Source organism: Alligator sinensis, unplaced genomic scaffold, assembly GCF_000455745.1.
Source record: "Alligator sinensis unplaced genomic scaffold, ASM45574v1 scaffold641_1, whole genome shotgun sequence".
Taxonomy (NCBI): domain Eukaryota; kingdom Metazoa; phylum Chordata; order Crocodylia; family Alligatoridae; genus Alligator; species Alligator sinensis.
In genome coordinates, this window is record NW_005843124.1 from 304,475 (window position 1) to 326,227 (window position 21,753).

General features: G+C 44.4%; 2 protein-coding genes across 3 annotated transcripts in view; one reads left to right on the forward strand and one right to left on the reverse strand.

The window, feature by feature from the left end:
- PCBD1 (pterin-4 alpha-carbinolamine dehydratase 1) lies at positions 1–17,457 on the forward strand. Of its 2 annotated transcripts, none has more exons than XM_025193895.1 (4): positions 1–875; positions 12,467–12,598; positions 13,986–14,066; positions 15,569–17,457. In XM_025193895.1, the coding sequence occupies exons 1-4, from the start codon at positions 873–875 to the stop codon at positions 15,734–15,736; spliced, it is 384 nt and encodes a 127-aa protein (XP_025049680.1). In that variant the 5' UTR covers positions 1–872; the 3' UTR covers positions 15,737–17,457. The 2 variants fall into 2 exon arrangements, with proteins under 2 accessions (XP_025049680.1, XP_006037549.1); XM_006037487.3 differs by lacking the exon at positions 15,569–17,457 and adding an exon at positions 14,695–15,432.
- Positions 17,120–21,753, reverse strand: part of SGPL1 (sphingosine-1-phosphate lyase 1) — a 22,320-nt gene continuing 17,686 nt past the window's right edge. Inside the window, exons 8-10 of the mRNA XM_025193894.1 lie at positions 21,484–21,630; positions 19,947–20,067; positions 17,120–19,819 (exon numbers count right to left, since the gene is read on the reverse strand). Coding sequence (XP_025049679.1) covers positions 19,679–19,819; positions 19,947–20,067; positions 21,484–21,630 — 409 coding nt within the window. The 3' untranslated portion in view covers positions 17,120–19,678. The remainder of the gene's footprint in view (positions 19,820–19,946; positions 20,068–21,483; positions 21,631–21,753) is intronic.

Sequence of the window (21,753 nt, forward strand, 5' to 3'; positions counted from 1 at the left end):
TGCTATTGAGGCACTACAACAATATTGAGGCAAAACAACTTTCTAAGTGAAAGGACTGTGAGATGATCCTATGGGTAGAGATGTTGATACAACTGCATTTAAGATTGGTATGGAAGTTTTGGTTGAACGAAACCAAAAGTAAATTGTTTTCATCTCTGTTGACAATGGAAGTGAATGATTTAGAGATGCATGTAACCAATAGTGTTATGGGCACTGGGAAGGTGGAAACACTTACCCTATTTCCAAGTTTGTTGGTTGGGTGACCAACACCGGTGACCTTTCTTGAAACAAAGTTTTAATTTGTGTTAATATTAAAAAAAAGATTCATTGTACAATTTTGAGTAATAAGGAACAGGCCATTTATCAAACAATCTGTGATTAAACAGCAGGGTTCTCACACTAATCAATCTAATTGTAGGCAAAACACTTTGTTTTAAATGTAAGCCTTTTTTTTTGCATCGGCAAGGAGCCTGGAAGAGGTGAAAGAGGGAGGTATTCTTCCTAGGGAAAAGAGATGAAAGACATGCATGAACACACATGCAATTGGCTTTTCTGCCTAAAATGAAAAAAAAGACTGTGGTTTACGGTGCATCTCAAAATACAGGTAGCAGGCCCTGCTCTGTCCATTACAGCCTGCAAGAGAGATGCAATCTGTGTGTGTTGATCCTGCTACTGGTAAATCATTAGAGCCTGGACAGCTGCTGAAGCTGTTTGCAGTGGGTGGATTTAATGCATTTTGCCACGCCTCCTTTACCCTCTACAAGAAGAGCTCAGACACAAGCTGCCTCTTTGCCTGTTGCTCATTCAGTCTCTCATGCGTGAATTTGCTGAATCTGAATCCCAGTTACTGAGTCCACACGCAACCTACAGCTATGGTAAGTCACTGCTTGGAAGGCCATAATTCCCTTTACATGTGACAGCTATGATATTTGAAAGTCAAAGAGATTTAAGTCAGCAGTTCTATCCTAGAAAAAGAGTCCGTAGAAAGGGAGAGAAAGAACAGAGCTCTATTCTTAGGTTAATGAATAACATGGGGAAATCCATGGGCAAGCAGTTCACAGTACTACAGTGGGTGTTTACCAGTGTTTCTCTACGTGGGGGAGTTGGGCTTTAGGGGGCAATCTTTCCTGAATGCAAAACTGCATTTCAAATATGACTAGCTACACTCTGTTAAGAATACAGTAGCTATTGCCACAGTCATATCAATGTACAGCTAGGAAATAATAGCAGGTGGTTCTCTTGTATACAGCTCCACTGACCCTTACACATGAAACCATTGTATGCCATTCTCAGCTGTGTAGGGCTAGGAGCTTACTATGGCTATAGTAGGAATGCAGCAGACTGGACTTGAGTTTTTATTAATAGCATTGTACAGGATCCTAGACTGGAAGTCCCAGGAAATCCAGACTACACGGGGGATGAATAGGTGGAATTTTCATGGGAGCCTAACACTACAATAGCAGAAGATGCTGCTCATCAGGACTGAGGTGCTATTGCATATTGACCTCTAGCCAATGCCATTAGCTTCTCACTTTCATAAGCATGAGGCAGCCTTTAAAAGGAAACTGTTAAATTAATTGATTTTTTTCCTTTTTTTTTTTTTTATTTCAAGTGGGCATGCAAAACTTATTCTCCCCTAAGCGCACGAGTTGTTTCCTTTGCACCAGTTGCGTGACATGCTTATTATGTTGCAGACAGGAAAAAAAACAAAATAATGCCAATGCTGTGGAAAACACATTGCAGATGTAAGTTTAATTAAATTGAACACACATGTTTTAAAGAATGAAAGCATGTGGGAAGAATTGCAACATTGACAGAAAACAGCCCAGTACAACCAAATCTGGGGACAGAAAGCTAAGATATTCTAGTTTGGTCAAAGGGGTTGGGGAAAGGAAGGTGCAGAGGAGCATTTGGTGCAGAAGAGGACAGTGCCTGGGAGATCCAGGCCACATGTCTGTTATGAGATATCCTTATTCTATAGCAAACTCAACACTTAGTGAGGGATTCAGGACCCTACACTTGCCTATCTGCCACACCCAGGCTTTGTGCTGTTTATAAGAACAGAAGTGGAAGGGCATTCGGAGTAAGAGTCTAGACCAGTGGGGACCAAATTTGTGGCAGGTGTGCCACAGATTAGCCCCACAACCTCCCCAGGTGATGTTACAATCCACTTCCTCTGCCCAATCAGTTTATGGTTTCTGCTTCCTATCCTGTGCTCCTTGCCTGATCTGCTGGTCTGTGCACCACTGGATGGCCATCCCAGTCTAGACTTCTGTTATCACAACCACTCATGTCAAATAATAGACCATATTCACTCAAATCCAAGACATCTAGTTTAAGATGACCTCCCAATAATTATAAATTTTCTATGTCAAAAATCTAAATGTTATAATTTTTCATGTACAGAATCTAATTACTGGAGGACAGTCTTAAATACCTCCCGCACCTTACTGCAGCAGGGCAAGCAGCAGGGGAGTGAAGCAGACTGACCCGTGCCCCATGCCACCTATTTCCCCCACCACCTACCCTCCTCCTGGCTGTCACCCCTCCATGCTTGCACCCCCTGGCTTCTGCCCCCCACATAGTGCCTGCACCCCCTAGCACCTGCCCCCCTCCCAACTACTTGCCCCCTTTTGGCCCCCCTGCTACCTGCCTCCACTTACCTTTCCCAGTTACCTTCCTATTGAAGCTCCAGCTGGAGCCCTGCCCAAGTCCCAGGCACAGGGCACATGCTGCCTCTGGCCCCTGCCCAATGAAGCAGCAGCAGCAGTTGCAGCAACATCGTCTCAAGGTCTGACCCCAACCCAAGCCCCAGGGCCAAAGCTGCTGCCCTTGCTACCTCCACTGTTGCATGGCTGGGTGGGGGCTGGAGGCACATTCTCCATGCCTCAGCCAGAGCTGTGGCAGGAAGGCAAGTGATGGCAGTAAGGAACAGAGGTCAGGAAACAGAGGCTGCAGGCAGCAGGGCAAGAGGGGCAGCAGCTGCAGCTCGGACTCCAACCCCATACTCAGAGTTGGAGCAACTGCCCCCTCCTTAACCCCATCTTGTACTCAAAACTAAGACAAAGGGCTTCAACTGCCCCATATTGAATGGGGGAAGGGGAAACCTCATCTTGGATTCAAGTAAATACAGTAATCCCTTTCATAAACTTAAGCCCCATTTTAAAAGTACTTGGGTGTCTTGCTCCCACAACTTCTGGTGGGAGATTGGTTTCAGAACCTTATTGAAGAAGATTCCCAACATCAGAACCAATTTTATTCACAGCCAATTTATACCCATTTGTTCTTATATCAATATCTATTTATCTAACTTTTTCCTTCTGTGTGTATGCCTTCTGTCACCCTCCATTATATAATTAGACTAAACAAATCACACTCTTTTAGTCTGTTCTCCTAAAATAACCTCTCCAGACTCCAATTGATCATCCTCATCACCCTTCTCTGCACCTCTCCAAAATGCTGACCTGCAATGCCATCTGGGGTATTCCAAACTAGAATTCAAAAGATGGTGCAGTGGAGCCTGAGATTAAGTCAAAAGAGAAGCAAAGAGTGCAGAGGCAGTTACACCAAAGGCAGGCAAAGGAGGAGCACTGCCCTTGAGTCTGGACAGGCTAAAGTGAAGTACCTTATTTACTCAAATATAAGACAAGATTCCCCCTACCCCAGTCAGCATGGGAGGAAAAAAATCCTCATCTTATATTGCCATATGAAGTAGAGGAGGGAGCAGGTGGCTGCTGCAGCTCTGGCCCCAAGCCTGGGTCAGGGCCAGAATCAGGTCCACAGCAGCCTCCTCCTCCCCCCCACCCCACTTCCTTTCTGCAGCTTTTGCCCACCCCCTGCCTACCCCCTTACTGTCAGGTGCCGTTTGGCTCTGGCTCAGGCTAGGCTAGGGTCTCTCCTAGGCATGGAGCATATGGAAACTTAGCACTGCCGATTGTCCAGGCAGGAGAAACAGTGCTGCAAAGGCTGAGCTTCTACATGCTGTGCTCTGGGATGGAAAAGCCCAAGCAGCATCTGACAATAAGGGGTTAGGGAAGGAGGGGGAAGGGGAAGGAGCAGAGACTGGAGAAAGCTGGGAGTGGGGGATGCAGGGGCAGGGGTCCAGGAAGACTACAAGGGACATGCCACCTGCCCCCTCCCCACCCCCAGCCATTACTTTCCCTGAAGTAGCATTGGGTGAAGGGATTCAAGACAACCTCCAATACTTAGATTCTATACTTGGAAAATTATGAAAATTTATAAATGTTCCATATATAGAACCCAATCATTGGGGAGTCATCTTATATTCAGGGTCATCTTACAAGCAAGTAAATACAGCAATTGAGTACAGGGAGGTGGGGGGGAGGTTCTAGGAACACGAAATCGGGCTTCATCCTAATCAGATGGGGTATACCCCAATGAATGTGAGCTCCTTCAGGCAGAGCCCAAGTGCCTTCAGGGTGATGTTGGGAGTGTTCGAATGGTTGCTGTGTTGAACAAGGATTTCAAGAAGGAGAAAGTACACTTGTTCCCTGCTTAGTCATCACTAGCTTATCTTGTTTTCATCACAGTTGCGACCCAGTGAAGTGCTTACCTAGAAGCCTGATGCCATTCCATAATGACAGCGTTGCTGAACTATTAACCTATTCCTGGCTGCTGCGGGCATCTGTAGCCATTGTATAATTAAGGAATGGGAAAGTGATAGCTCTCACCACAGTAGGCCTTGACTTTGCTACCTCTGTTGTTGGCAGACAGATTGAAGAAATAGCACTTGCTCTCCTGCAGAGCAGCCTGGAGCACTGAACTCTGGACCAGAAACTGAAAGGTTATTTCAACACTGGCTATGTTCAGACACTTCAATATGTTAAACGGATTCCCTCCCCTGTCCCCATCACTGCCATGGCTGCAAGTTAACAGCTTTTTCCCTTCTAGCTAATGTCTGTGCAGTGCTAGAGAAACAGCATCAAGTTGTGATGGTCTTACAGCAAGTCAGTCTCCTCCCCACTTTATCTTGGTTGCTAAGATACCTGGAACAAGCTTATCTAGTGATCACACTGAAAGGGCAATGGCTGAGGTTTTATTGTGCCAAGCAGTGTTTACCCTATATCTTCCCTTTAATAAAATAAAAAGCTTCAGAGCACAGTACAAAGCAGCCAAAAGATGGGGGATGGGATAGAAATTAACCCTAAGAACAAGGGGCATTTCTCAAAGTAGCACTACTGTAAGGAAGGCAGGGGACAGTGCTACTGATTAAGTCCGTCAAAGAGCTGGTTTCATATTTACAAATGCTTTCCCCAAAAACTTGAGGAGCAAAGCCATTGAATCAATAAATACACTGAGTGATATTTAAGAGGCAGAAGTTTGATATTATGGAAATACATAAAATCTGTTAGCATTCCCTGTGATCTATGCTTCATCCTGCATTTTCATTGTTATTATTACATAAAACAAATAGACCAAGGCAGTGGTACTCAAACTTTTTAGCCTCAAGACATCCCTCAGAAAATTTCAGCTCTTAGTTTTCATTCATGTTTTAACTACAGAGAAACAACAGAACAATTCTTGTTTTAAAGTACTCAGGAAAACAGTATTATTTGAAAACTCTGGGTTAATCCTGGAAATCACATTTGAACACCTAACAGGCCTAACATAATGCAGTGCCCCAAGGCACCCTTGAAAAGCTCTCAAGGCATCCCAGGGTGCCACAGCAACCTTGTTGAGAATCACCAGACTAGCGACATCAGGTTTAGGTATCAATGTTATGCAGGTGTTCATGCACACAGCAGACATGGATCACATCTGAGTAATAGGAATAAGAGCTCCTCACATACAGTTCTCAGCAGCTGAAGATAGTGAGCACCTATACACATGCAGCAAAGCTGCTCCAACGCACTGCAATTACAGGCTTATGACTTGATTGATCGAGTCTGCTGGAGCATGACAATTACCGCACTCCAGCAGACTCATGTCTCAAGTAGCAGCGTACCCACACTGAAAAATTGTGGCAGGGACACCTTAACTAAAGTTTAAATGTGTTGGAGCAGCCTCGCTGCACGTGTATAGGCGCCCTCGGAGCTACTCTATTTGAAGCACCCCGCATCCCAGACCACATGTATAGATGCCCAATATGCCTAAATTGTGTGCTTAAATTGAACAGGTTGCCCTTTTGTACTTGTTTCCAACAGTACCCAAAAGACACTAGAAAATAGCATCTGTTACCCCGCCATTCTTTTGAACTGTACCCTCACACTAGCTCTATGAGAGGCAAGTATGGTTTTATTTCTTTGGTCAGAAAATTCAAACTATGTACTGAGCAAAGAATAAGAATCCACAAAAGAGTTCAGTCTGCACAAACATGCTTGAATCACACAAAACCTTTTAAATAACGTATGGGACTTTAAAGAAGAATCTTTCAAGCTAGTTTCCAAAACCATTATTTAAGATTCACTTTGGCAGGTCTACTGCATACAGATAGAAGCAATTTCAAAAATACATTATGCTTAGCTGGCAGCCAGCAAACTTTAGCAAGCCATAGGCCAGAACAACCCAGCTCCAGCTTGACCAGCAGGCTTCATTAGCATGGCAGTAACGAGAGGCTTTGTCTGAGCCCATGCCAGAAACAAGCAAGTGGGAGCTGCCACCACATTGCTGCCACTTCCTCCAGCTGGTCCCCAGCTTCCAGCTGGTAGGGACCTGTTCTGGGGTAAGGCAGCTGGTCAGGCAGCCCCCTACCTACCCCCACCTGCAGCGCAGTTCCCTACCAGCTGAAAACTGTGCCTGTTACAACCAGGGCACAGGGTGTGGGGTGAGAGAGGGGTGGAGGCCAAGGGAAGAGCTGGTGGCACAAGCACAGCTTCCAGCAGCTCAGGCCTAGCATAGTTCCTTGCTCCCTGGCTCCAGACCAGACAAAAGCCTCCAGCTCCATGGACTGGATCCAGTGGTTCAGCAAGCCATACACTGCTGACCCTTGCTCTTAGCCATTGTGAAACTAAAAATTAAAACCAGCCTGTAAAAGTAGATTATCATCTGATATGGAGCTGGGGTGCTGGAATATAGGCATAAACCTCAACTTGCAAGTGTGAATTCCAACTTCAGCCACCCTATTTCTCCTGCCCTGTTATGTAAACCCAGAAGAGATGCCATGTTGAATAATTCTTCTATTATTCTAGCATTGCTCAGAACTAAATGGTGAACTGAAACTGCTAAAAAATAAGTTCCTAGTTTAATCTCTCCTGAATTAAAGCACACAAAGTTGGTATCTTATAAAAGCCAAACCCAAAAGAATGGCAGCCTCTTTCTAACTAACTAGTATTAGCAGAGTTAGACAGCAAGAGTGCAAAAGGACCATTCCCCTTGTCCTTTTCAATTATCTGAGCCATTGGTTCTCGATCAATGAGCCACAGACACCCTCTTTTTGGGAAAGGCATTCTAAAACTTCTATTCCAGGGGTTTTCAAACTTTTTAATGTGTACACCTTCTGTCTCAAAGTTTCAGCTCATGTACCCCTTTATATTTTTCTCTTGTTTTTAATATTACCAATTATGTGATATAAGGCAGGCTACACTAATTAACATTAAACGCATTGTTAATATAGTGCATTTAATGTTAAATTAATATATCGGAGGGGCAAGGTGGGAAGGCGTGCAAGGGCTTCAAGTGCAGGTGGCCACATCCCTGCCCTCCCCCCCACCCCATGTATCCAGTACAGCTGCACCCCGTGGTGCAAGAGATGCAGCCTCCCCTCTCTCCCATCTTTCTTGTGCAAACCTCTTGTTAACCCAGGCCCCGCGATGCAGTCTCAGCTGCCCGAGTGCCTGTGCCCGTGTGGGGAAGATAGGTCAGGATTGGACCCGGGGCTCAGACACCCGCTTCTCCCTGAGAGGGCATTCAGCAGGGGGTGGCCTCCAGGCAGGTGACAACAGGGCACTGCTGCAGGCAACCTGCTCTTGGCCTCAACTCTTGGCACATGCTTAATGGCAGAAGAAAAACCAGAAATTTTTTTTTTTATTCGTTCCCTCAACATTTAAATTTTTATTCATTTTTTAAAATGATGCCACGAACCCCATTCAGCCCTGCATCCCCACTTGCACCTGCTGCACAGGGTGTGTTTGCACGCCCCAAGTACAGCAAACAGGCCTCCCAGGAGGGAAGAAGCCCCAAGCGGGATAGAGCCGAGCAGTGCGGTTACAGGCATGAATAAAAGGGCTTCGTTTTCTGCTTTTTGGGTCTTGAAGCAAGTTAGCCTCCAAAATAGGTCTCCCCCACCTCCCCCCAGCCTCCAAATATGGGCCCCCAAGTGCAGGGATGACCACGTGGCTGCTGCAGGGCTGGGTGCTAGAGAGGGGCAGGAGCCAGCCCTTCACCTGCAAGCCATGACCATGCCCTTAGCAGGCGGTGGCCACATTGCAGGGACACCTTAACTAAAGTTTAAATGTGTTGGAGCAGCCTCGCTGCACGTGTATAGGCGCCCTCGGAGCTACTCTATTTGAAGCACCCCGCATCCCAGACCACATGTATAGATGCCCAATATGCCTAAATTGTGTGCTTAAATTGAACAGGTTGCCCTTTTGTACTTGTTTCCAACAGTACCCAAAAGACACTAGAAAATAGCATCTGTTACCCCGCCATTCTTTTGAACTGTACCCTCACACTAGCTCTATGAGAGGCAAGTATGGTTTTATTTCTTTGGTCAGAAAATTCAAACTATGTACTGAGCAAAGAATAAGAATCCACAAAAGAGTTCAGTCTGCACAAACATGCTTGAATCACACAAAACCTTTTAAATAACGTATGGGACTTTAAAGAAGAATCTTTCAAGCTAGTTTCCAAAACCATTATTTAAGATTCACTTTGGCAGGTCTACTGCATACAGATAGAAGCAATTTCAAAAATACATTATGCTTAGCTGGCAGCCAGCAAACTTTAGCAAGCCATAGGCCAGAACAACCCAGCTCCAGCTTGACCAGCAGGCTTCATTAGCATGGCAGTAACGAGAGGCTTTGTCTGAGCCCATGCCAGAAACAAGCAAGTGGGAGCTGCACCCACATTGCTGCCACTTCCTCCAGCTCTGGTCCCCAGCTTCCAGCTGGTAGGGACCTGTTCTGGGGTAAGGCAGCTGGTCAGGCAGCCCCCTACCTACCCCCACCTGCAGCGCAGTTCCCTACCAGCTGAAAACTGTGCCTGTTACAACCAGGGCACAGGGTGTGGGGTGAGAGAGGGGTGGAGGCCAAGGGAAGAGCTGGTGGCACAAGCACAGCTTCCAGCAGCTCAGGCCTAGCATAGTTCCTTGCTCCCTGGCTCCAGACCAGACAAAAGCCTCCAGCTCCATGGACTGGATCCAGTGGTTCAGCAAGCCATACACTGCTGACCCTTGCTCTTAGCCATTGTGAAACTAAAAATTAAAACCAGCCTGTAAAAGTAGATTATCATCTGATATGGAGCTGGGGTGCTGGAATATAGGCATAAACCTCAACTTGCAAGTGTGAATTCCAACTTCAGCCACCCTATTTCTCCTGCCCTGTTATGTAAACCCAGAAGAGATGCCATGTTGAATAATTCTTCTATTATTCTAGCATTGCTCAGAACTAAATGGTGAACTGAAACTGCTAAAAAATAAGTTCCTAGTTTAATCTCTCCTGAATTAAAGCACACAAAGTTGGTATCTTATAAAAGCCAAACCCAAAAGAATGGCAGCCTCTTTCTAACTAACTAGTATTAGCAGAGTTAGACAGCAAGAGTGCAAAAGGACCATTCCCCTTGTCCTTTTCAATTATCTGAGCCATTGGTTCTCGATCAATGAGCCACAGACACCCTCTTTTTGGGAAAGGCATTCTAAAACTTCTATTCCAGGGGTTTTCAAACTTTTTAATGTGTACACCTTCTGTCTCAAAGTTTCAGCTCATGTACCCCTTTATATTTTTCTCTTGTTTTTAATATTACCAATTATGTGATATAAGGCAGGCTACACTAATTAACATTAAACGCATTGTTAATATAGTGCATTTAATGTTAAATTAATATATCGGAGGGGCAAGGTGGGAAGGCGTGCAAGGGCTTCAAGTGCAGGTGGCCACATCCCTGCCCTCCCCCCCACCCCATGTATCCAGTACAGCTGCACCCCGTGGTGCAAGAGATGCAGCCTCCCCTCTCTCCCATCTTTCTTGTGCAAACCTCTTGTTAACCCAGGCCCCGCGATGCAGTCTCAGCTGCCCGAGTGCCTGTGCCCGTGTGGGGAAGATAGGTCAGGATTGGACCCGGGGCTCAGACACCCGCTTCTCCCTGAGAGGGCATTCAGCAGGGGGTGGCCTCCAGGCAGGTGACAACAGGGCACTGCTGCAGGCAACCTGCTCTTGGCCTCAACTCTTGGCACATGCTTAATGGCAGAAGAAAAACCAGAAATTTTTTTTTTTATTCGTTCCCTCAACATTTAAATTTTTATTCATTTTTTAAAATGATGCCACGAACCCCATTCAGCCCTGCATCCCCACTTGCACCTGCTGCACAGGGTGTGTTTGCACGCCCCAAGTACAGCAAACAGGCCTCCCAGGAGGGAAGAAGCCCCAAGCGGGATAGAGCCGAGCAGTGCGGTTACAGGCATGAATAAAAGGGCTTCGTTTTCTGCTTTTTGGGTCTTGAAGCAAGTTAGCCTCCAAAATAGGTCTCCCCCACCTCCCCCCAGCCTCCAAATATGGGCCCCCAAGTGCAGGGATGACCACGTGGCTGCTGCAGGGCTGGGTGCTAGAGAGGGGCAGGAGCCAGCCCTTCACCTGCAAGCCATGACCATGCCCTTAGCAGGTGGTGGCCACATTGCAGCCAGACCTGTGGTGCCTCCCTCATCCCTACAGGCCTGGGTGAGCTGGGAAGTGCAAGGTTGGTCCCTGCAGCGCCATGCTACCCTACCAGACACAGGTGCCAAGGAGCAGTGGGCTTGAAGCAGCCCCATGTGGGCAAGGCGCAAAACAGCGAGCCCAGTCAATGGGGTTGTTCACGCACCTTGCACAAAACACTGTGCCGATTCACATCTGCACACAGGCACCTTTCACCAGCACCTGCATTCACTGGGCAACGACAGAGCAGCTGCCTGGGACGGGGGCTGCATGCTAATGGTGGTGCTCTACCCGCAACACAACTGCAGCAGCTCTGGAGGCTGGCATGAGCCCTGCGGGCACTGCACTCTGCATCCACTACCAGGAGCCCTTGAGAGGGGCCATTGGGGAACAGAGGGTCTCAGGCTCTCCCCATGTCTGGCTTAGAGGTCCCAGGGGGTGATCTGCCATGGCAGGGGGTGCCCCCAGCAGTCTCAAGCTGGGGCCCAGGCTACTCGTGGGGGCTCAGGCTACTGCTCCCCAGGTTTTCCCGGCCCCTTCCCACCCTGCTGGGCACCTTTAGCCCTCAGTGAGGTGTGAGGGGGAAATGCCTGACAGAGGATGTGGATGCTGCCCAGGGCGTGCAGACAGCCGCGGGCTGGGGGCAGGTGAAGCTGCCAGAGCAGCCAGTTGGCAGCGCTTCACCCTCGGGCAGCTCATTCTGCATACCCCTTACCCCCTTTTTAAGTACCCCTAGGGGTATGCATACCTTCAGCCGACAACCACTGTTCTATTGTAATGTAGGGGGAAACGATATAAAGTTTAAGATTTTCTCATTTTAAGCTGACCAATCAGAGAACAATCCTCTCAGCAGCCAAAGAAATTATGAGACAGTTGAGGAAGGAAGCCATTATCAAAAGCTAATGAAACAATGAATCTGCTAATATAAAAGTTGTTCTAGTCATATAACATCTGACTCATAATAATTAAGTCTTCCCTTACACCACCATGGAAAAAGTGTTGCATTTTGGTGAGGAGGGCAGTTTTCAAAAGAAGTTATGATTAATTATAAAGAAGTCATAGTGGATTGAGTCTAACAACTCTGAAAGGAAAATTACATACGGAAGTTACCATCCAGATGCATTCTTTCAGGCTGCTTTTTCTGTCTAAGGACTTTTAATTAGTTACACAACTCTCCCTCCCTGTGTGTTTACACGCTGTGGACTCTTTAAAATGGCAGCACATAGTTCACTCTTAACATGACAGGGCACAGAAGGCTGGTAGGAACATATAATCTCTCTCCACTAGCAAAATTAGGCCTAAACCTAAAACTAGAAATAAGCTTAAAACTTCAGGAACCCCTACCACTACCACTCATTTTAGACCAGTTTGTAGAGTATGGTAAAGACAGACCCAATCCAGAACAACAGGAACATTGCAAATCATGTAATATCCTCTAGCAATTGTAAAGTGCCCCAGCCAGCTTCAGCTACTGACCCGATATTGTACATCAGGACAAGAGCAGTGAAAGCCTCATTGCATATATACTTGATTCATTTTGGCATGCCTGGATTTGAGCATCTACTTTCCACCTCCCCTGAAAAGGAAGCCTTACCTCTGCTTGAACAAATGTTAGCCCTTGTTATCTTAAACCATTCTTCCATTTTGCATCTCTCTCCTAGGCAGGAAAAGCCCACAGACTGAGTGCTGAGGAGAGGGAGCAGCTGCTACCAAACCTGAGAGCTGTAGGCTGGAATGAGGTGGATGCGAGAGATGCCATCTTCAAGGAATTCCATTTCAAGGACTTCAATCGGGTACAGAACTGACACCTGGGTTCCTATATCAAGTGGCCTGGTGGTTTAGGACAGGGAGTGTAATAAGGAAATTGATTGAAGCATTTTTCTATTCAATTAACACATGTAGGCCAGAATGGTCCTCCTGTACTACAGATCATAGGACCTCACTTTTTGGGGGTGCGAGACAGGAGGCGAGTGCTTAGAGCAGGTCATGGAAGGAAGATGCAAACCACTGAACCAGACAGTGTTTTTCATTCATTCTTCCCATTCACAAATACGTAGATCCTATGGAAGTCCAGCAGCAAGCAGCTTTTTGGCAATTTGTGCCTGTCTGGCTTCCTTAAAAGTTATTTCTATATAGGATAAACTAGCTGTGGCAGAGCACAGGGTGTCTCTGCCACTTTAAGGGCCTGGAGCTGGCAGCCTCCAGGTGCCTGACGAGGGCAGCCATTTTGAGGCCTAGGCTGCCTATATAAACAGGGCAGTTTGGCTGCAGGAGGCCAAGCAACAACATTGCCTGGCTGCAGGGCTGCTGCAAATGACCCGGAGGTAAGGGGGAGCTGCAAGGGGTTGGTAAGGAGGCTCCTGGTCCTGGGCATGACTTGAAACTGCACCCTGCCGGGAGTGGGTGGTCTGGTGGGGCTCTCAGTGGCGCGGGAGCCCCCAGGAAATGCCAGGCCAGTGATCACCCCGGTGAAAGGCGGGTCGGGGCGCCTTAACCCCTAGCTCCCACCACCGGGTGGGTAACCCTATGTTGGAGGGGCCCAGAGGGCAGACCCCGAGAGAGTGTATGGAGTACAGGGCGTGGTGCTGCAGTTGCCCCTGCAAGGACGGGGAGTAGTGGCACGGTGAGGCCTGAGGATGAGAAAGAGGGGCTAGAGACCCAGCCCGAAGGGGATAGTACCCTCGACTGGCCCATGCTGGGGCCAGGACCAGAGAGGGTCAAAAAGGCCGGGGGCCCACCACGAGGGACGCCCAAGAGCCCGAGGCCTGGGGTCCCGACTGGCCTCGCGGTGGGCCAGGGCCAGGTAGCCCAAGGGGGGCCCGTGATAGTGTTAACACCCAGATGCCATCTGTGAGGCTTGGGCTGCGGTATTAGGGGAGGTCGGAGCCGCAGAGCGCCCCCTGGCATCGGGGCACTACAATGGGCAGCCTCCTGCTTAATTGACATTGATATACGAATCAATTATCATCAAAGGCGTGGCGGGCGAGATAAGCGGGCGGCTGCCCAGAGACAGGTGGGCGGGTGGGCCACGAAGAGCTCGGCCCTGAGTAGGCCTCCTGTCACAGTGACAGGTGGGGGGGCCACAGAGCTCGGCCCCAGGAGGCCCCGTCACACTAACATAAACAAACTTTAAAGAAAAGACAGCACAAAACTAACTTCTCTTTCATTTTATCTGGGCAGGCCTTTGGCTTCATGACCAGAGTAGCCTTACAGGCAGAAAAACTGGACCACCACCCTGAATGGTTCAACGTTTACAACAAGGTAAAAGGAAAGGAATGGGTTTTATTAGATCTTAAACGTGGAGGGTGTTGCAAGTTTAAACAAAGGATAAAACATAACACTTGGCTATTTCTACTATCAAGATTAGGAAGCTGTTTATATGAAGTGAGGCTTGGAAGTTGGGTATGGGTAAGAACATAAGAACTGCCATTTACTGGATCAGACTGTACATGTCTCATGCCCAGTATATTGTGCCACACAGTGGAAGAGGGTGGATGCTGACAGGGAGAGTGAACTGGGTATGAGCAGGGCTCCCACCCCACTGTTCCTTTCTCACTTGCAGCCTCTAGCATTTAAGGTATAGGAAATTCTCATTCAGAGGCTGTATCCTCAATTCTCATGCTCAGTAGCTACCGATGCCCTTTTTCCTCTAAGAATCTGTCCGATCCCTTTTTTCGTTGGAGTACCATAATGTTTTCACTCTTTTCTGGTATTTCCGCTCTCCCTTCCAACTATTAGGGATTTTACTTGTAGCACTATAAGAAAAATAACAGTGGAGCCTGTTTCAGATAGGTAACTACTACAACACTAGGATAGGTTTAGACTATCATTGTTTTCTACACCAATTGCAGCATGGGTTTTTGTTTGTTTGTTTGTTTGTTTGTTTTAGGTACACATCACCTTGAGTACACATGAATGTGCAGGTTTATCTGAGCGGGATATCAACTTGGCCACTTTCATAGAGCAGGTTGCAGCTTCTCTGTCTTAAATAAGGCAAAGTAAGAATTGATTTTACAGCCACTGCTGCCTCACTTTTCAAATCATACAAGAGCAGTTGGATACATTTGCCAAGCAATTACTGATAGAAAAAGACAACAAAAAACCAATTACTGATAGAGAAAGACAAAGCAAGGTTCTCTACCACAGCTCAAGATTTCCAATGGACTGAGCAGCCCTAGCCTACTTCTCACTCACAAGGATGGAAGTTTTGTTTAATGATTTGCATCCACTTTTGTCTAGAAATTAGCAGACTCAAATCCTGTTTGGTCTACCAGTATGCAAGTTGCTTGATCTTTCGCGTTTTCTGTACGTATAGCTTTTACCAGAAGGAGTAGTGCTACACAACTGCATAAACAAACTGTTATAAGTATTTCTTTCCTAAGCAGTTGTTCTTGCTTCTTACCTAATAACTATATTTTACTATCTATTGTAACATGTGTGACCTTGTCTCTCTTGTGTACTGTATATGTGATGTGCAGTTTGGTTACATGTAATCCTTATTCAAGCAGTATTATATAAGACATGTGGGAGTCACCTGCATTGCAAACGGCTATTCAATAAAAGGTAGGAATCAGAAAAGCATGCTACAACATTTCTAAGCATTTACAATAAAAGTGTTTATAACCAACTTGTTCACCAATTGAATGGAATATTCATTGCACAGTTTTCACTGAACAAATTAGTGAGCAACTTCCTTGGCCTTTTCACTTAATTGCTCTTGCTATCACAATGCTTTAATTTACTCCACTCTTCCTTCACTGCAGAGGGAAGTCTTAACATTGTTGCAGAGCATAACAAATAGCTTCTGGGGAAGCTGCACATGCATCTACAGATCTGCGCCTCCAAGTAAAATGGCACTGCAACCAAACAGGATCCAGAAGGGAATTCAGGACTCCTCACATGAGGGGACTTTCACAAAATTGGACTTATAAAGCTACTTAGATTAGCTATCAAATTGTTGTAAACACGGAAAGGTATCCTTGGCTCAGAGACTGACAGAAAAGACAGTATTCAAGGTTGTACTGCAGATGTAGTAAGTCTCTGAAAAAAAAGTGAATGCTTAAAAAACCCCCATCCAGGAAGAGCACACACCAACTGCTGAAGCTTCCTTAGCCTGACGAAGGGTTTTTGAACCCCAAAGCTTGCTTAATAACTATTCTCCAACCATTGGGGTTGGTCTAATAAAAGATATCAAAATCACCCAAGGAACCTTGTCTGCCTATGTCCTTAGACCAACACAGCTACAACCCAAACCCCTAAAACCCGCCCCCACATTTTGCAATACAAGGGTATTCTGTTTTCAGGCAAAAATGAGATGAAGAGTATTAAAAGGTATTTTGACACTATTGCAGGCACATCACTGTAATAACTTGGTAAGTAAGTTATTCTGTATTCAAACTGCTACTTTTAATATACCAAATTTTACTTTGGCTGGGGAAATTCAGTAACTCTCTTTACCAAAATCCCAGGAAGAGCTCTTCAAGTGGCTAACTTGATTGTAATTTTTCTATTCTACTGGCTCCAAAATATACCTGAATAAATCCACAGCTCTTCAGTATAACTTGCTTTCTGCACTTTTAAACAGCTGGAGAGAAAATATGCCAAAGATAATGCCCTTATCAGGACAGTGAAAGGAAGAGCTGTTGCAATAACTGCAAATCACATTATTTAACAATAAGCCACACTTTAGGAGCCATGACCTAGATTTTATGCTGTTTAGGACCAGCTTCGCATCAGTAAAAGGCAGATAAAGTATGCCAGGATGCCCAAATGCACTATATTAGTATTTAAAAAAATGCATTATACCATTTTTAGGTAGTAGTGAGCTAAAGCAAATACAGAATCACTATTAGATCAACTTCTCTTATATAGGCCCTCTGCAAATAGCTTGTGTACATTTAGTGTACAAAATATCCTAACATTGTATGCACTCTGCACGCACACGCACACACACACACTGCCCTCTCCAAGGCTTAAAGAGAGACTGTATCCTGATGTGTCACATAGAATAGTCTTCAGTTTGATAAGTAAAGATCAAACATGTGCAAGCACTTAAACTTCCTTGTGAAGACTTGTGTATACCCAATAACTCCATTCTCCACATCTCAAACATTACCAGTGTTTAATACCATATTTGGATAGCTATCCAGTAGTATGTTGCAGGAAGGCAGAATCTGATATTTTGGGAAATCCCTCCACCTATAAAAGTACCATCAAGTTTTTTATTACAGTCTGTTCTTTAGCTTTTAAAACCAAGTATATAAAGGTATTAAATGACACAGGTCTTCCCAAAAAAACTGCAAATATGCATGATAAAGGAGATACGGTTTCTATATTAAAAGACAAAAGTAAATTAAGACTATGTACTAATAAAATACAGTATCATTCTTACAGTATAGAACAAATTCACATAAAACATAGTTAAAGTCACAACCATTAACCATAGGTAAACATCAGAATGGAGTCACTTAGACTGATAGGCAAGTTGTGAAATACATCTAAAAACATGAACAGGAACACTGATTTGTTAAACCCAACTGTTTGTTTTTTTTGTTTTGTTCTGTTTTTTTAGGGAGAGGATTAGGAATTTGGGGACCATTTTTAAATAGTATTTCCCTTTTTTTTTTTTTTTTTAGTCTGGACTAAAAGGAGAGCCAAAGTAACCAGGCAGCTATACAGAAGAACCACCCCCATCCAAGGTACAGTGAATTCTGATAGTGATACAGTGATGCTCAAATGGCACAACAGTAACAAGATCAAGAAGTCTACACTTTGACTACCAAAGTTGGCAAAGCACAAATAGGCAAAAAAAAAAAGAAAGAAAAAAAAAAATAATTTCCAAAAAATTTAGAGAAAACAGACACATACAGCCTAAAACCCATGAGATGGCCAAGATATAGCATCTTTTGAGTAGAAAATAATGGACATATTTATAAATGAGATTATCCATCCCCAAAGACATTGGGCCCAAAACTAAATTTGCTTTTGCAATGTTTGGTAATTCACTCTTGCAAGCTGGATAGTTATTGTGCAAGTGTGTACTTCAGACATATTAAGCCAATGAGGCTTAGCTCAGCATCAGTTTGGTTGCTAGTAAATCTTGTACTACCCAGAGAGCTACCCCTTTAAGATGTGCAGCAGATTTTCCACAATGAGTAGCACAGCAAGACCATCTCTTGAAGTGTCTAGTGATATAACAAAATGGAAATGCACTCCACCCCTCAATATATGGCTCTGCAGGACTAACCCCATGACTCATTAGCATCATCAGTGCTTCTAGTATGCTTTAGGGGCAGCAGTGATTTGATAAGGTTACTCTATGTAATTTCTGCACAGGACATACTGATATGGAAAAAAACAGTGCAGGTGAGGCTAATTCTCAAAAGAGACTTTCCATGCAATGCAACACCTTGATATCTAGTATTTATTAGATCCCACCATAATAGTTCCCTATCAGCATTATGCCAGTACCTCTGTAACACTAAGAAGACTTGGCTCAATAAAACTATCTTGTAGCAAAGGTGGATGTACTGTACCTGAGGCCAATTTGCCACTGAGATTATTTTCAATATAGTACCATAACAAGCTGACTGTGGCAAAACATCACAGTCAGTAGCTGATCCATCACACTCTTCCTGGAGTCCCAGAAAAACCCAGGGCAGTGTCAAGGCACACTGGTGAATGCCCTTTGAAAATGTGCCTTAAAAAAAAAAAAAAAGTCAGTGCAAAGAGCAGGTAGAGACTACTACTTCTTTTACAAAAGTCACCATTTCATGCCAAAAGATGATGTAAAAAAAGTTAACTTTGGTGCCACGATTGCACGTCAGTGCCCAACCATTCCACAGAGTATGGCTCAACTACTTGACATCAGCATTTTAGGATAGTGCAAATCCTTCTGTTTAAGCACAATAAAATAACCATTTTGCTCTCTTCCTCCAGACTTGTGCAAAATACAACAGCTTTATGGATGGACAAAGATGTTCTAGAAAAGCTTGTTAAGCAGACAGTGGTTCTTCAAGATTACTGTGGAACTTATTTCCCTTTCATCCATTAGGTTTAAAATAGAATTTCCCATTACAATTCCAATGGATACAAGATTCTAGAAGAGGTTGGTCATCCATTGCTCCACCCTCCCCCTCCCCCCAAAAGGAAGTCATTCAAAGAAATTACAACAGAAAATATGCCTAACTGGTATCTCCATACAGATAACTTAAAAGACTGAAAGGATAAATCAGTAAAGGAAAGGAATCACAGTGCAGAGTTAGCTAAATGTAAGTCCCCAAAATCTGTTAAATGCAGTTTCCTACCACAGCTTACAACACAATTGGAGAAATTATTGAAAACCTATGCTCCATTCGCTTTCTACCTCCAACTTGGGGGGAAGCTGTCTTGAGCATCCCAAAGTGTTAATTTTACACTAAAAATCTGAACCCTAATGGGAGGTTCACTAACTGTAATGTCTAGAGAGTTCCCCCCCTCTCCCCAGCCAAGGGGAAGAAATGATAAGGAATGAACTGAAACTTAGAATACCTGAGGAATTTGGGGTTGTGGAATGGACTTCTGACTGCCACAAACACTACCATTCCATTCAAGTCATTTAGGACTAGCCGTGGCAGTTAACTAAGGTGATGGAATAGAACAACTAAAACTGAACAGATAGAAAAGTGAAAACAACTCAAAAAGAAGTTTGAGTGTGAAGGGAATAGAAAAAAAAGAGAGAGAAGAGAAGGAAAAAAAATGTATAGATCAAGCTGCCACATGACCTGTACTTGCAGGAACACAGAAAGATCGTAGCCTAATGCAATTCCCTTTCTCCAGAAATTCTTCAAAAAGTCACCCCAGTACTGGCTGGTAAGGCACCAAATGCTACATATTCAATGGTGTCTGGGAGAACCATTCATGTGTTTTTCACTAGAAGGGTTGTCTGTGTTGTAGAGGGAGTCCAAGTATGCATGGGAAATCTCTGCTACCAAGCTTCTGTCTGGGATAGACTGCGCCATTCCGTAGATGGCACCCTATGTTAAAAAAAAAAAAGAAACAGTGATTAAAACAGAAGCACTCACTACCCTAAGAGGGAAGTATCCGCTTTAAGATGTAAAACTTTCATTCCAAGTTTATCCTTGTTGTGCAGCAGTGACTTACCACGCCAGTGGTCTTGGCTCCAGGGTCTTTCATGATCTCCAAGATGCATTCTTTGACATCTTCCAAAAACAGTTCTGCAACCCCATCTTGTGTGTGCAACAATGTAATGCAAAGGTGAATGCTGCAGATGAAAGGGAAAGTAAAGATTAGTCACTTAACCATGGGAAATATGGAAATCTCTACATAGTACATTTTTAGAGTAACCAAGGGGTTTCCAATCATGTCATTCCTCTTAAACGAGGAGCCCAGCCTGGGAAAAATTAGGCTGACATGGCCCAGGGCACTAGGCAGTTTCTCACTGCTACCCCTTCAAATAATCTTCCTATAGAACACACATTATACCACGCTATTTTTCAGACTTTTGAAAGCTGAGCTCCTCCTCACAGAAATAGTAATCAAACCTCCCTCCACAGTACTGTAAAAGTCTTGTGAACTTTAATACTTGACCCCACAAACCATCTGACTTATCTTTTATATGCATGGTCCCAAAACCAAACATACCTAACTCAGGAAATACCTGTATGGATCTTTGTAAAAATATTTCCTCCACTTTCAATTAAATATTTAAATGCTAACTCTGCTATCATTCACATGTGAGTTAGTATCCATTAAAATGAATGAGACAGTGCACACCTCTGAATTATTATTTTAGGCTCTCTACAAACTCTTTACTTTCTTCATGTTTTGAAGGTTTTCATCACAACAGTTAAGGAGGTCTGCCCCCTTCCTGCCTTCTTTAAACAGCATTCACATACCCAAAGGGGACATGTTTTGTACCTTGGGAAATGATCATTTACATTGCTATTTTATTAGATGTGATCAACACTAACCCTTTTAAATTCCAAGTAGTATGCATCTGCACTGGAAAAAATCCTTACTATTACCTTGTGCTAGTGAGCACATGGCAATTAACAGGATGAAAAATCCAAGTGAAGACAAAGCAATTTGTACTTCTCAAAAGTGTTAGGAGATCAAGGAAGAGTATGGGAGAAAGCTTCAGGTTCACTTCCACCTAAAACTTATGTAAATTTACAACTGCCCCATCTTCATTAAAATTTTATTTTGCATTAGTTACTATGTTAGTTAACACAGGGATAAAAATGAACCTGCTATCCTAGTAGCTGTCAGCCTAAAATCCAAGACACCCCCTGATAGGCTTGAGACACCCTTTGAGAAAGTGCCAGCTCTTACTTTTCACTTCTCTGACTACAGAAAAATACTAGAACAATTATTCTGTTGCAAAAAGCTCAGAAAGCCCACAGCAAGGCAAAAGGAATCCATAGTGTGAAAACCAATTTGAAATGTCTGGGTTTATCTTGGGAATCAAGCTGACACTTAACAGTGCAACATTGTGTGGCACTCCACAGGACCCCTAAAAGAATCTCAAAGCACTATCCCCATGGCAAGGAAGCCTAAACAGAAGTTGTCAAATCAGAAGTCAGTTCCTCATACATACAAAACACACACCAATAATTTTATACAGCCAGGTTACACAGTTTGTCTAAAATCATAGCTTTCATTTCAGTAGCCAACTTACCTTCGAGGGAACTGCAGCACATTTAAGTTCCATCCTTTAGTGGCTAACAAATTTGACAATCGATAGATGTCAAAAGTATCTGAACCAACAGAGATGACAGACACCTCAGGACTGCCAAAGATTAAGATGTCATCGATTTTCCGCAATCTTGAAAGAGTTAAAAAAAAAAAGTTATTTATTTTTATTTTCTCTTGATATGGATACGAGGAAGATAACTATTTTGCATGCTTCCTCAGGCCAAAATGGAAAGCACTGTACAAATCTACCCAT

What these genes read in the sequence shown, in the direction of transcription:
- PCBD1 (XM_025193895.1), top strand. An exon ending in ATTTCAAGGACTTCAATCGG is followed by an intron (nt 12,599 to 13,985) that starts GTACAGAACTGA and finishes TTATCTGGGCAG; the next exon opens with GCCTTTGGCTTCATGACCAG. An exon ending in GGTTCAACGTTTACAACAAG is followed by an intron (nt 14,067 to 15,568) that starts GTAAAAGGAAAG and finishes CCTTCACTGCAG; the next exon opens with AGGGAAGTCTTAACATTGTT.